Source organism: Ursus maritimus, unplaced genomic scaffold (assembly GCF_017311325.1).
Source record: "Ursus maritimus isolate PB19 unplaced genomic scaffold, ASM1731132v1 scaffold_14, whole genome shotgun sequence".
In the NCBI taxonomy this organism is placed as follows: Eukaryota; Metazoa; Chordata; class Mammalia; order Carnivora; family Ursidae; genus Ursus; species Ursus maritimus.
The window spans coordinates 18469970-18482701 of record NW_024423786.1 but is presented as its reverse complement, the minus strand read 5'-3'; the positions used below and the strand labels follow the sequence as shown (position 1 = coordinate 18482701).

Here is a 12732-nt window from a genome sequence, read left to right as displayed (position 1 = left end):
ACAGTTACTCAGTAATCCAAGGCAGATGGCCCCAGCCTGATGATCTCAAATGGTGCACGGAAGAGAACACACAATCAAATTCTTTAAGGCTAGTTTTACACCTACTGTGTGATCACCACTTATTCTTTCTAAAAACAAAAGAAAAACAAAGAAACCTTATTCTGCATTAACAATGATAACAGCTAACATTTACTGGCTGCTTACCATGTGCCAGAAATGATATTAAACATGTAACTGCTTGATTTTCTTCAATAAATCCCACCAATCTCATCAACTGGGATGATTACCAGCCTCATGATACAGGTGGGAAGAGCTAATAACAGGTCAAGCTAGGATTTCGACCCATGCTCTCTGATTCTAGACCCCAATTACTCTTCTAAACCACTCCCTTTTCACGTGGAATGTAGAAAAGAATGCTATGTAGCTTAGCAATATCTTAGGTCCTTCTCAAGATGGTTCAATTGCTGGAGTTCCAAAAATTTCCATAAAGGAACTCATGACAGGAAGTCTTACCCAGGAAACCAATGTCAGAACGAAACTCCAATTGTTCACTGAACTATTTCTCCCCTGAAGACCCAACCTGAGATGCCCAGACACCTAAGTCTGTACCTAGCTTCAGAGATCTCTCTCCAGGGAGAAGTGAGACAATGCTGGAGACACACCATTTCTCAGCTGAACAGCTATTTGCAAAGAACATTCTGGAACAATCAGGTTGACCGTCTACACTTCTTTGCCAGTCACAATCACTGGGGAGAAAGAAGGGGTGCTCTCATTTCTACAAGCATCTTGACAAAGTCTGCAATCCGGGAGGGTTACAACAGACTTTAGGTGCCATTGCCTATTTTAGGACTGAGCCAACACATGGAAGAGTGACCACACAAGGCTGGGAGCAATGACTGGGGAAGAGAAAAGCTCTGTCAGGGCTGAATTTCTCTCATTTCTCCATCTAACTTTTCCTCGGACATCAAGAACTTGATTCTGGCTTTTCCTTTCCATTCCTCTTCCCTCAAAACAACCTTAACTACTCTAATTTCTAATTCTTACCAAAAAAAAAAAAATAATAGAGAATTTAAACACTGGACTTTTGCACAGCACATTTAACATGTTAACATTAATTCCTGCTTCATCATTTAACCTGTTCCTGAGCTGAAAATTCATCAGGATAAAGGGCATTTAAATAATTCTCATTCAATTATACTCCACCAATTAAAGAGACATAAATGGCATGAGGGCAAAGGCTCCCATCGATGCTCCTTTGCTGACTTTTCACAGAGATGATGTTAATGAGCAGCTCTTTCATCTAAAGGAAAATTTAACCAATATTGATCTGTTTTTATAGTTTATCATAACCCATGCTTTGAAATTTTCCCAATGGCCTGATGAAGTATAATCAAGAAGGGAAAGAGCTCTATTTCACATAAACAATGGATTATCTAAAACATCAGCTTTTTGAAGCAGACACCTGAGAAACTGAGGTTCCAAGAAATGCAGACATTTGCTTAAGATCACACAGCTGCAAGGAAGGAGAGCCAGGAATCAAGGTCCACGGGACTCCAACGTCCATGGTCTTTGTACTCTGCGGGTATATTCTGGCACTGTGTTCTAAAATCCCTTTGCCTCACAAGACTGAGCCTTCACATTAAAATGTCATGAAGGATTAGACATCTAATTAGTTTTGTAATTAGAGTTTTAAGCAAGGTTTCTTTGGACTATGTAATAATAGTGGCAAAGATTAAGAGTGTCTATTATACCGTGAAGGGTATCATAAGAGTATTATGCCCCTGACAGGAACGAGGTAATGGTTAAGATCTTGGACTCTTAGAGTCAGAACCCGAGTTGAGTTTCCTCATCCACAGAATGGGGATAATAATGGTTGCTTCTCACATCACAGGGTTATTATGAAGCATGACTGAGACAGGCAATCGCTGGCAAGTGCCTCAGCACGGGGCTCAAAACACAAACACGGCACAATGTGTGGTGGGCACTCCCGCAGCTCAACACTGAGGCTGTGGCACTCTTTAACCACAGAAATTACTTGGCCACAAAATCCAAGCAATAAAAAATGTCTAATCCTAAATTAACTTAGTCTATCTAAAGCAAGTTTGGGAGAGCGGGGGCCTGAAGTTGAGCAAAATAGGATAAATATATATCCACCATACCATCTGGCCACCTGATGGGAGCTCCTTCCATGTACATGTCTTTTTTCCCCAAAGTCTGGAGAAAGAGTGGCACATTCTAGGAGGGATGGGTGAGTGCCAATAGTTCTTATTCTGGAAATGGTAGCAGGAGACAAGTAAAGATGACAATGGGGAGCAGCTCAGCCTGGACCTTCAGTGGAGCAGACCTAGGACAGGCAAATGATACTGACCTGCTGGATATGGGGATGAAGAGGGGAAGTCAGACAAATGACATTCCTAGGCCTGAGGGAGGTGGCCATGGGAACAAAGACGATGGGGGAACAGGTGTTGGCTCACAACAGCATAGGAGGAACAGTAAGTCCAAGGATCTGTTGACTTGGATAGGGACAGCAAAGCTAGAAGAAGCTGGGAGATGGGGAGCTAAGGGTGTTTGGGGATTGTGGAGGCACTGGACTACTCCATGTTCTTTTTTTTTTTTAAGATTTTATTTATTTATTTGACAGAGAGAGACAGCAAGAGAGGGAACACAAACAGGGGGAGTGGGAGAGGAAGAAGCAGGCCTCCTGCCAAGCAGTGAGCCCGATGCGGGGCTCGATCCCAGGACCCTGGGATTATGACCTGAACTGAAGGCAGACATTTAACGGCTGAGCCACCCAGACATCCCTGGACTACTCCATGTTCTACCGGATTGGTGAGTCTTGATGGGCTGGGAAGAAAAGGTGAAGAGTAGAGGACAAGTGACAACAACAGAAATGAAGGGGAGATGGCCCCTCCTTGGCAGCTGTCCTTAGTGCTATCCCTATTCTACAAATCTTCCCCAATGGCATGCATCTCTTCCCTTCAGGAGACACAGACCTCTCACCAAGAGCTGGCTGGCAGATGGAAAAGGAAAATTCTGGAGTCCAGTGACAGCACAGTCTCCTTGAGGGCCTGGAAGCTCCCCCAGCCTCCCCCCAGAATGCAGCTCACTGGCTGGGCCCCTCCTGCCAGTGTAGGGTCTCCTTGGGAGGTGCTTGGGTCTTTAGGGTTGAGAAAAAATGGAGATATATCGGCCTTGGAGAAGGAGATGTGGGCCTCCAAGCCCTAAATAATGGCATGAACAGTTCCAAGTACTTCTACCAGTAAGTCACAAGCAGAAATGGAAGCTCAATGCACAGGACACAAGAGTGGACTGCCCTGAAAATAAGCTTTGCTATCATGTTAGAGCAAGTAACTACAGGATCAAAATTTAATTTCAACTCAAGGTTTAAGTGGATAACAATTTGGGGGAAAATAAAAGTCACAGTGGAAAAGGCAAAAATCAAATGTACTTTGTCAAAGTCACCTTACATGGTGTCTGGGCTTTTTTTCTGTTGTATTTGGTTTTTAAGTGTCCAAGAACATAATCTGTCCTGTACAGGCGAAGTCACTTTTCCTCTTAGTGTGGGTGGCTCTGTCACCGTCGTCCTCCGAACACTCTGGCCTCAGAAGCTTGGATGCGTGCCATCTCTTAATCTATGTGGTGGCCCCCAGAGCCCATCCATGCCACTATCAATGTGGATTCTTTCTAAACATTCCTTTCCGCCCCATGACGGGTGTTCCCCAATTACTGCTGTTGTGGGACTCAGAGCCGAGAACTGGCTGGACTGGAAAGCTGCCCAGCGGGTTCTGAGAACTGTAATTGACTGACCGCTAGTCTGTGTATCTGGGGTGACAGGACACCTCACAGCCTCAGATTACGCAAAGCTCTCCAGGGAAACAGCTCTGTCTGTGGACTAGTGACAAGAAAGCACAAAAATGTGCAGGGGGGTGGCTGGGAGACCAGGCGGCAAGCTGGCTGCCAGAACCTCTACATGGAAGAAATGAGGGTGTCTTCACTCCCTATGCTAACATGTTTATGTTCTTGGTCATTCAAACTATGTTTCTAATGGTGAAGCGGCTTGGGCCAACCCCCTCCCAAGAATTCAACCTCCAGTTCTAAAGGAGGGATACTCTTGGAGGAAGAACAGCAGAGGAAACTCTTCAAGCCTCAAACTGAGGGCAGTCACGGGGTTGACGCAAATGAACTGAAAACGGCTGAGACCCTCAGTGGAAGTATTAGCGGAGTGTATCTTTCACCAGAATAGGTGGAGCGAAGAAGAAAAGAGGCAAAGGGCGTGGAGAAACGGAAAGGAACAAAGAAACAGCTTTTCCGGATCATTCTATCTCCAGAATGGTATATATAAATAAACCCATCCATAAGCCAAACAAGTTATTTTTGAAAAAACAGTGTGAGAGAAGTATTCCCTAGGCCAAAAAATATGTATGTACTTTTCAGAATGCAGCTATGTTTAAAGAACCTGAGAAACCCCGAAATATTTACTTCTCTATTCCAATGAGTTTGATTTCAAGTTTGTTCCTCTAATTTTTATCATCAGCTCATCTCTTTCCTGGTGACCTTCCACCAGCAGGGCTTCACCAAGAAAACAAGCAGTAACATACCTTTAAGTGCTACAGTGTTTTCACATTTCCACTCGATGGACTATAGGGTAGTTCCAGGCTTTGAAATGTCAACATTCAATCGATGACCCACCCTGAAGCATTTTCCTTCCCGGATCAGAAAGCAGGCAAAGGCTACCCAGCTACGACACCGTAAGTTCTTGCTTCCGGGAAGGCAGGAGCTCTGCCTGGTCCACCTCTCCTGAGCCTTGTCAGTTTTAGTGAGACAGAAATACACCTAACAATTCCTTAACCTTCATGTTATCCATGAGCTTTGCCCCCCTCCTTCCCATGGCAGCCCAGGGCTGCAAATTGCTCTTTCACCCAGTTCCCACCCCTGGAAGCGGTGACTCAGGGCAGCACAAGGCTCACAATGAAACTGTGACCCTCTGAGCAACAGCCCCTTTCCATCTTCTCTGTTACACCACTTCAAAGTGCTAATGTTTCTTCAGCACTTTATTTAAAAAAGATCTATAAACCTACAGGTGCCAAGCACTTAATAGATGTTCAATAAATGCTCATTAAGTCTTACTGTGCACTTGACATACACCATCTGGTTTAATCCTAGAACCAACTCTATCAGCCCACATATTATTATCCCGTTTTAGAGATGAGATAAGACTTAAGGCTTACAGGAGGAACCCTATTATCACCGACTTCAGGGTCTGGATACTAACCACATAACCAATCACCAACTCAATTCGGGGTACTCTGAAGCCTGCCTGTTTACACAGGGCCTACATCCAGCTCTGACCCACAACCTGAAACCTGTATCATCCTTCTGATCCATGTACAGCAGAGACACCTGACAACAGCTTCTAGAAAAATTCTAAGGGTGACCTCTCTGCCCAGGACTCATTTCTGCATACCCACAGCCCACAACACAGTTCATCCCTCCCCATTCCTGGGGAGGAAGCTGCTGCTGGGCTCACTCACACACAGGCTGCACGGAGTCTCTGTCCCCCAGGCTCCCTGCAAATATATATATGGAATGGGTGAGAAAGATGGATGCTTGGGTCCATCTGTGAGTTATTTTCTTTACAAGACTAATCATTATGTTATACCACTTCCCTTTTTATTGGAACAGGCTTATTAGAACACCATTACTTCGGGGGGGGGGCAGAAGCTAATCCACAGCAAGGAAGCTTGAGTGAGCAAAGAATAGTAAGACTTGTGTCTCAAGTGGGTGTCCGAGCGATCCCGTGGGTTAAAGCTGTTCCAGCTGACCTCTGTATCCAGGAGTGCCTATCATGGTGCCTGGCACGCTGTGTATTAGAATGTGAGGAGCTAAAGTGCAAGAATCCACAAGGAAGGATTGCATTTTCTTCCTACTATCAAACACTCTTTAAATTACTAGCATGAAAATGAGAGAAATGAGTCACTATTCCACCCAAGATACCATCTCTTTAGTTCTCTTTGTTTTGTCAAAATCTCTTTCATAGCATCTGTTTTATGCTTGTGTTCGACACCAAAACTATGAAAATGGGAATTATGGCATGACAAGAACATACTTCATCAGCATGGACCAGAAGCCATCAGACCAACTAAATGGAGCCAAAGGAATGTGCTGGGAGAAGGTGTTTAATTTTCCAAGCCTCTGTTTCTCCATCTGTAATATGGAAGGTGATGGTCTGTGGGTCCCGACCTCGGGGGTCTTTCTGAGGATGAAATAAAATGATGTGCGTACAACTCCAATTCCCATAGTGCTTGCATATATAGTAACAGTCCTCTGGGAACATGTATGAGACCTCACAGGAAACACTGCCTCAGGAGAAAATGCTTTTCTTATTGTGGTAATGGTGTATGAGCCTGGAGTCAGATGCTGGATTCAAATCCCTGTCTTATACTTAGAATCTGTGTAACTTTTGGCTTTAACCTAGCTTTTATCTAATCTGTTTTATAATCTGCCCCTTTTACCAAAAAAGGAGATCTACCTAATGAAAAAAGATGACGTTCTTATATGTGCATAAAGCACCCGAAGTGACTATTATTTCTTTTCCTTTTAAGCTCCTTGGTCTACAGTCTAACACACAACTGCCTTACAGATGCTTATGCGTCTACTATCTTTAGAGAAGGAAGCAACATTTCCAAGTGCAGAAAGAACCACTTAAAAACACACATCACCAGAATTCCCAACTCAGAATGCTGTTATAATCATTTAATCCAGTGTAGCAAACATATTGTAAATCAAGTCTTAATTTTCTTTATAACATTTAAATGAAATGGATTGACAGCCCCCAATTCCTTTCGCTGAACTGGGCTGTTTTGTGAGATGCACTATGAAATGGTTATTTGCTGAAGCTTTCCAGAAACAGAAAATACCCTGAAAGGTGAGCACTCTGATAGATACATTTCAAAGTGTTTGGACATCTGGAACGCCTTTTGATACAATCGTCTATTAGACTCGCTTACCTCCAGGAGTTCTGAAATGGACAAAATCGTTTCTGGGATTTGGTGCTTGATACAATTTGATCTGGGTGGATCTAGCAGAACAAAAAGAATGCCTCCCAAAAACCTGGGAACAATTTTGTTAACTTGGGGGTCAAGGAAAAACTCATTCTTTTTCAATACAAGCTCACTGTTGGTTAGCCATCTGAAAAGCTGTGATGGCTGACAAGACAGACAGCCTTTTCAATCTTGAGTTCACCCACTGAACAAACACATATTGAGAGCTTACAGTGTACGTCAATCTAATGCCCAGAACACAGCCCTGAAGATGGACATGCTCCCTCCTGGGGAGACACAATAAAGAGCCCTTCCAAGTACTCAGTTACAGCTGTGATAAATGCCATGCGGGAGGAGTACCAAAGTGAACATCTCAGGGCATCAGACCTGGTCTGGGAGATCACAGAGGGCTTCACGGAGGTGGTGGTGCTTGAGCTGGGATGGGAAGGATAAAAATGCTATCCGGTGATGAGCTAACCCTAAGTGCTGACATATAGGCAGGGGTTAGGAGGGGAGAAAACTTGCAGTTACCTAGTGATTAGCTGGAAAGACTGTTGCAAGTAGAGAAAAGAGTGAGTGCAAATGTAGGGGAAGGGGCCGCAGGCAGAAAGGAGCTGCGGGGTATATTCAAGGAACTGCCAGAGACCAACAAGCTGGGAAGAGAGAATGAAGGGGGCAAGAACACAGGCAGACAGGTGGAGGCTGGCAGGGTCCAGAGCACACTGGACTTTATAGTCGTGCAATGCAAACTGGATGGCAAATGCCGGGTTGAAGAAGGAAAAGTGCCATAGATTGACATTTCTCAGAAATGATTCCTGATGCTGGGTAACTGCAGGGGAGCGAGAAGGTATGTAGTGGGAGCAGCTGTGATCTAGGCAAGAGATGATGGTGGCTGAGACCAAGACTGATTTTGTTCCCCAGGAGACATCCGGCAGTGTCTGGAGACATCTGCGATTGTCACAACTTGGGAAGTACCACCGGCCAGGGATGCTGCTACACATCCTATAAAACAAGGAACACTGTCCCCCCCACCCCCCACCCCGCAACATACAGCACACACACGCGCGCGTGCGCACACACACACACACAAATTATCAAGCCCAAAATGTTAATAGGTGGAGTTGGAAAACCTTGGTTTGGACCACAGTGATCATTTGATGGGGATGGAGAGCAGTAAAGAGATTCACGAAGTGCTTTGGAGGTAAAATCAACAAGATCAAATGATGGGCTGGACGTAGAAGTAAAAGAGCAGAAGGGATCAAGGATGAGGCTCCGGTTTCTTCAACATTTCCAAGAAGTTATGTTCGCAAGTTTCCCAGAGAAAGCCAGAGAAGTCTGCTGTGAATGCTTGTGCTCTCAGCATCGGGTGGGCAAGTCAGGGTGGGAAAACAGGCGTGCAGCAAAGCTCTTCAACTTACTCAAGCATGCCATCACCAAGTCTGTAGCCCGGATGTGGCTTCCTACTGGTTAAAGAGGCCTGTCAGGCCGTGGTTACCTAGCGTATAACTGCGAGGCAGTCTGGGTTTTAGAACCTTACCCTGGTCTTTCTTAAAAGGAGGAAATCAATACGTGCTTGTCTACGTCTGTACCTGAATCTAAACTCCCCGTCCAGCTGAGCAGCGACTCAGCGTGACAGGCAGACCAGCATCACCTGGGAGCTTCTGAGAAATGCAGACTACAGGCCAGCTGTAATGAATCGACGTCTTTAGGAGTAAGCCTGCGGAATCTTGTGTTTTAACAAGTTCTCCAGGTGCTTCTGATCGTAGGGAGGTTTGAGAAGCACAGCCCTAGCACCCATTATAGAACAGGAGACACATGGCTATGGAGGTACAGCACAGACAAACACTCAGCACTCAAGTAGTGTCAAAAACCTGAAAGTTAAGATCACTTCAATAATGCCAGATCATTCTAGGCCTTGAAGGGCCGGTATTGAAAATCTTCTGAGTGTTTCTTATCTTACTTCAGCTTCTAACAGAGAGATAAACATTAGGGCTTGTTACCAAAAAAAAAAAAAAAAGTATTGTGGATGAGAGTTTCCAAGCAATATAAATCCTTCTGCCTTTTGGAAGAGAATAAACAGTACCCAGCAGGAGCAGAGAGTCGGCCCAATGAAATAAACAAGTTCTTAAACAGCTCGCAGTGGGAGAGGTTTTTCTGGCTGATGCAGGAACAGCAAAAGCTTTCAGAAAGGGCCACGGAGGGTTAACTTCAGGGCAAGAGGCACAAGTTTCCCTAAGGCCTCTGCTGAGGCCAGCCAGGGTCTGAAGCCAGAGAAAGGAGCTCTCGCAGACTGCAGGCCAGGCCACTCTTGGCTGTCCTTGAGGCTAGCACTGAGGTGCACAGAATTCCGAGGAGGGCTCCAACTCCAGAAGGGAACTTTCTCTGTAAGCTCAAAAAGCAACATCTTGTCCCTGAGCTTAATACCCTTGATTATCCTACCCGCTCACCCAACACAGCTTGAAAAACATCCACCGTTCAGATTCAAGTATCATATTTTTGATTCTGAGAGAGCGTTTACCCAAACACTCCAGAAAGAAAACAGAAAGGCAAGAAGAAATAATAAACTAGCTTAACAATGAATGATGTATAAACTCTGGGGTAGTGAATGGCTTATTTATAAATAAGCGTCACTTAAAACTACGCAGGAAGTCCGCGTGACAGCATAAACAAGAGAAACTCAGGAACTCCTTTGCCCCAAACCCGGCGCCTGCTAGAAGACCAAGCTTTGCCCTCTGTTTTGGTGACTCGCGGGCTCACACCAGTCTTTTGTACGCCTGTGCGGTCCTGGGTGAGCCTCCAAGTTGTAAATATTTGCCCTTCGCCCAGAGCTGGCCAGCTGCTGAGACTGCAGCTGACAGGCCAGGGGGCCAGGATGAGGAGGCTGGGGAGTGGGGAGACGGAAAACTTGCAGGCCTGGCGTGCACGTATGGAAGGGGGGTTGGGAGAGGGCAGCGAGAGGCAAAGCAGATACAGGCCTCTGGGGGCCCCTCAGGCAAATATGTTCTCTTCCGCTGCGGTCATACGAAACAGTCAACCAGAGTGGCACCGTCCCCCTCCACGTTTGTCTCCAGTGTGGCCTTTGCAATCAGGGAAACCCTGGTTCTCAACAGGCGATTTTGCGCACACACCCCCAAGCTCCAGAGAACACTTGATAATATTGGGGACATTTTTAGTTGTCACATCTTGGGAGGCGAGATGGGAGTACTACTGGTATCTATTGGGTACAGGCCAGAGATGCTGCTAAACATGGTACAATCCAGAAGAGAGCTTCCTACAACAAAGAATAATGGGGCGCAAAATGTCAATGCATCCCAAGGTAAACTCTGACGTAGAACTCGAATCCCTCAGTGTGACTCTGGACCAGCTCTATGGCCGCTCTAAGCCTGCCTCCTCCATCTCAGAGGATTAAATACATAATGCCTGTAAAGGGCTTCCCACAGCTGCTGGCACATAATAAACACTCAAAAAAAAAAAGAAAAAAAATGGTACTTGTGGTTACTGAAACACAACACAATAGTGCTTAAGACCTGCGGATGGTAAGACGCCGGGACGGTGAGGCGCCTGGGTGGCTCAGTCGGTTAAGCATCGGCCTTCTGCTCAGGTCATGATCCCGGGGTCCTGGAATTGAGCCCCATGTCGGCTCTGCACTGAGCAGAGAGTCTGCCTCTCCCTCTGCCGCTCCCGCTGTGTTCTCTCTCGCTCGCTCACAAATAAATAAATAAACTCTTTAAAAAAATAAAAAGACCTGGGGCTGGAGAGACCAGGACTTGGGGGTTCAGAATGCAACTCGGGCACCACTGATGACCCAGGCACCACTGACCCTCACTGGAGCTTAGTTTCTTCATCTACAACATGAGAGAAGCATCACACCTGCCTCACTTGATGAAGATGGAAAACAACTGAGAAGTACTTAGCATAATAAGGTCTAGAGCAAAGTAAGCCTGCACTAGAGGTGGCCCATTATAATTACACCAACGACCAGCACAAGCGGATGGCTCAGGGGGAGATGTTAAACACTTGCTGAGCATTCACTCTCTGACACACAGTGCCAGGTCTTTTTAACATAGTCTCTCCCCGAAGGCCTACAACCATCTGTGCTACATTTAGGGAAACTGAGGCACCTGGAGGTTAAGCCACACAGGTACCCACTGGCTAGCAAAAAGCCTAAATTCTAAGACAGTTCCAATTCCAGAGGACTTACTCTCAATTATTACTTTGTTGGTGGAACTTCCTTTTTTTCTGGAATCCCCGGATGAACACCACAGCCGGTGCCTGGCTGTGTTTTACCCGTGTCACATCTCTGGGGACCAGTTTCTAACTTTAGAGAGGCTAAGCAGCTTGCTCAAGGTCAGCCAGCTAGCTGGCAGCAAAGCCCGAGTCTGAATCCAGCTTTCCCTCCAGGGGCCTGCCTTCTGGCAGCCTTCTGAACTTACTCAGAACTGTGTGTTTCGTTTACTCTTTCTGGAATTCCTAAGGATGCATGGATATAGTTGACCCTGTGTGTCAACATCTCACCCTGTGTGCCACATGTATAAGGGAACTTTTCAACCTTAACAGAGATCAAGCAAATTTCCAAGCTCACCTAGCTAATCTGAGCAGCAAAGCCTTTGGACACAGTTCTGACTTTGGCGCTGCGCTTATTCTTACTCTACGCTGATCGTGGGTTCCTTTTAGTCTTTCCAGACCCCTGGAAGCTCTGCTGTAGCTACATTTCACCCTGTGTATGTAATCCTTAGGGACCATAGTTTCCAGGCTTAAACTGCTTCAAGGACCTGCTCATGGTGATACAGCTGGCAAGCAGTGCAGGAAGGAGGAGGCAGGGATGCTCCTGGGAACTTCCAGGCATCCCGGTTGCCCCAAGGGGCCAGCAGGCACCCTGGGTACCCAGGGGGGCCCGGCAGGGGATCAGGGCTGGCGGCGGGGCGCCTACCTTGCCGCCGGGCGGCGCGGCCACGCAGCGGCTGAGCGAGTCGAGACGCGCGCTGTATTCGGTGAACTTCTTCTGGTAGCGCAGGGCGGTCATCTGCAGCTCCAGCTGCGCCGCGGCCAACTGCGCCACCAGCGACTTCTCGCGCTTGCCGGCGCGCAGCGCCTCCTTCTTGAGCGCCTTGTGCAGCGCGCCCAGGCGGGCCTGCAGTGCCGCGTTGTGCGCCCGCAGGGCCCGCGCGCAGCAGTGGCCGCCCGCGCGCTGCTCGCCGTGCGTCAGGGGCAGCCCGCAGCCCTCTTGGCAGCGGCCCACCGGCCGCGCGTCGCACGCGTCGCGCATGTGCGCCTCCACGTCGCGCCGCAGCAGCACCTGGCCGCAGCCCGCGTGGCGGCAGCGCGCGGGCGCGAAGTCGCAGCGCTCGAGGTGCTCTGGCAGCTGCTGCAGCTTGACCACCCGGCTGCAGCCGCGCGCCGCGTGCGCGCACTTGATGTCCAGCTTGAGGATGAGGCGCTTGAGCGGCAGGACGTGGTTGAGCTCCTTGGCCGACAGGCGACCGCGGCAGCGCGCCGGGCAGCTGCCCTCCTGCACCACCCAAGGCAACACGCAGCCGGCACAGAAGACGTGGCCGCACGGCGTGGTCAGCGGGTCCTCCAAGACCTTGTGGCACAGTGCGCACTTCAGGTCCGGGTCCACGTCGCCGTCGAAGCGGTCCAGCTCGAAGCCCATGGTGGCGGCCGGGGCCCGGGGTCGCCGCCGGGCGGGCGG

The 12732-nt window shown here is 47.8% G+C and overlaps 1 protein-coding gene across 1 annotated transcript in view; it reads right to left on the bottom strand.

The window, feature by feature from the left end:
- The window catches only part of PDZRN3 (PDZ domain containing ring finger 3), a 237068-nt gene extending 224357 nt beyond the window's left edge, over nucleotides 1-12711 (bottom strand). Inside the window, exon 1 of the mRNA XM_040628541.1 lies at nucleotides 11971-12711. Within this exon, the coding sequence (XP_040484475.1) occupies nucleotides 11971-12693 (723 nt within the window). The 5' untranslated portion in view covers nucleotides 12694-12711. The remainder of the gene's footprint in view (nucleotides 1-11970) is intronic.
- Between the last annotated feature and the right edge of the window lie 21 nt (nucleotides 12712-12732).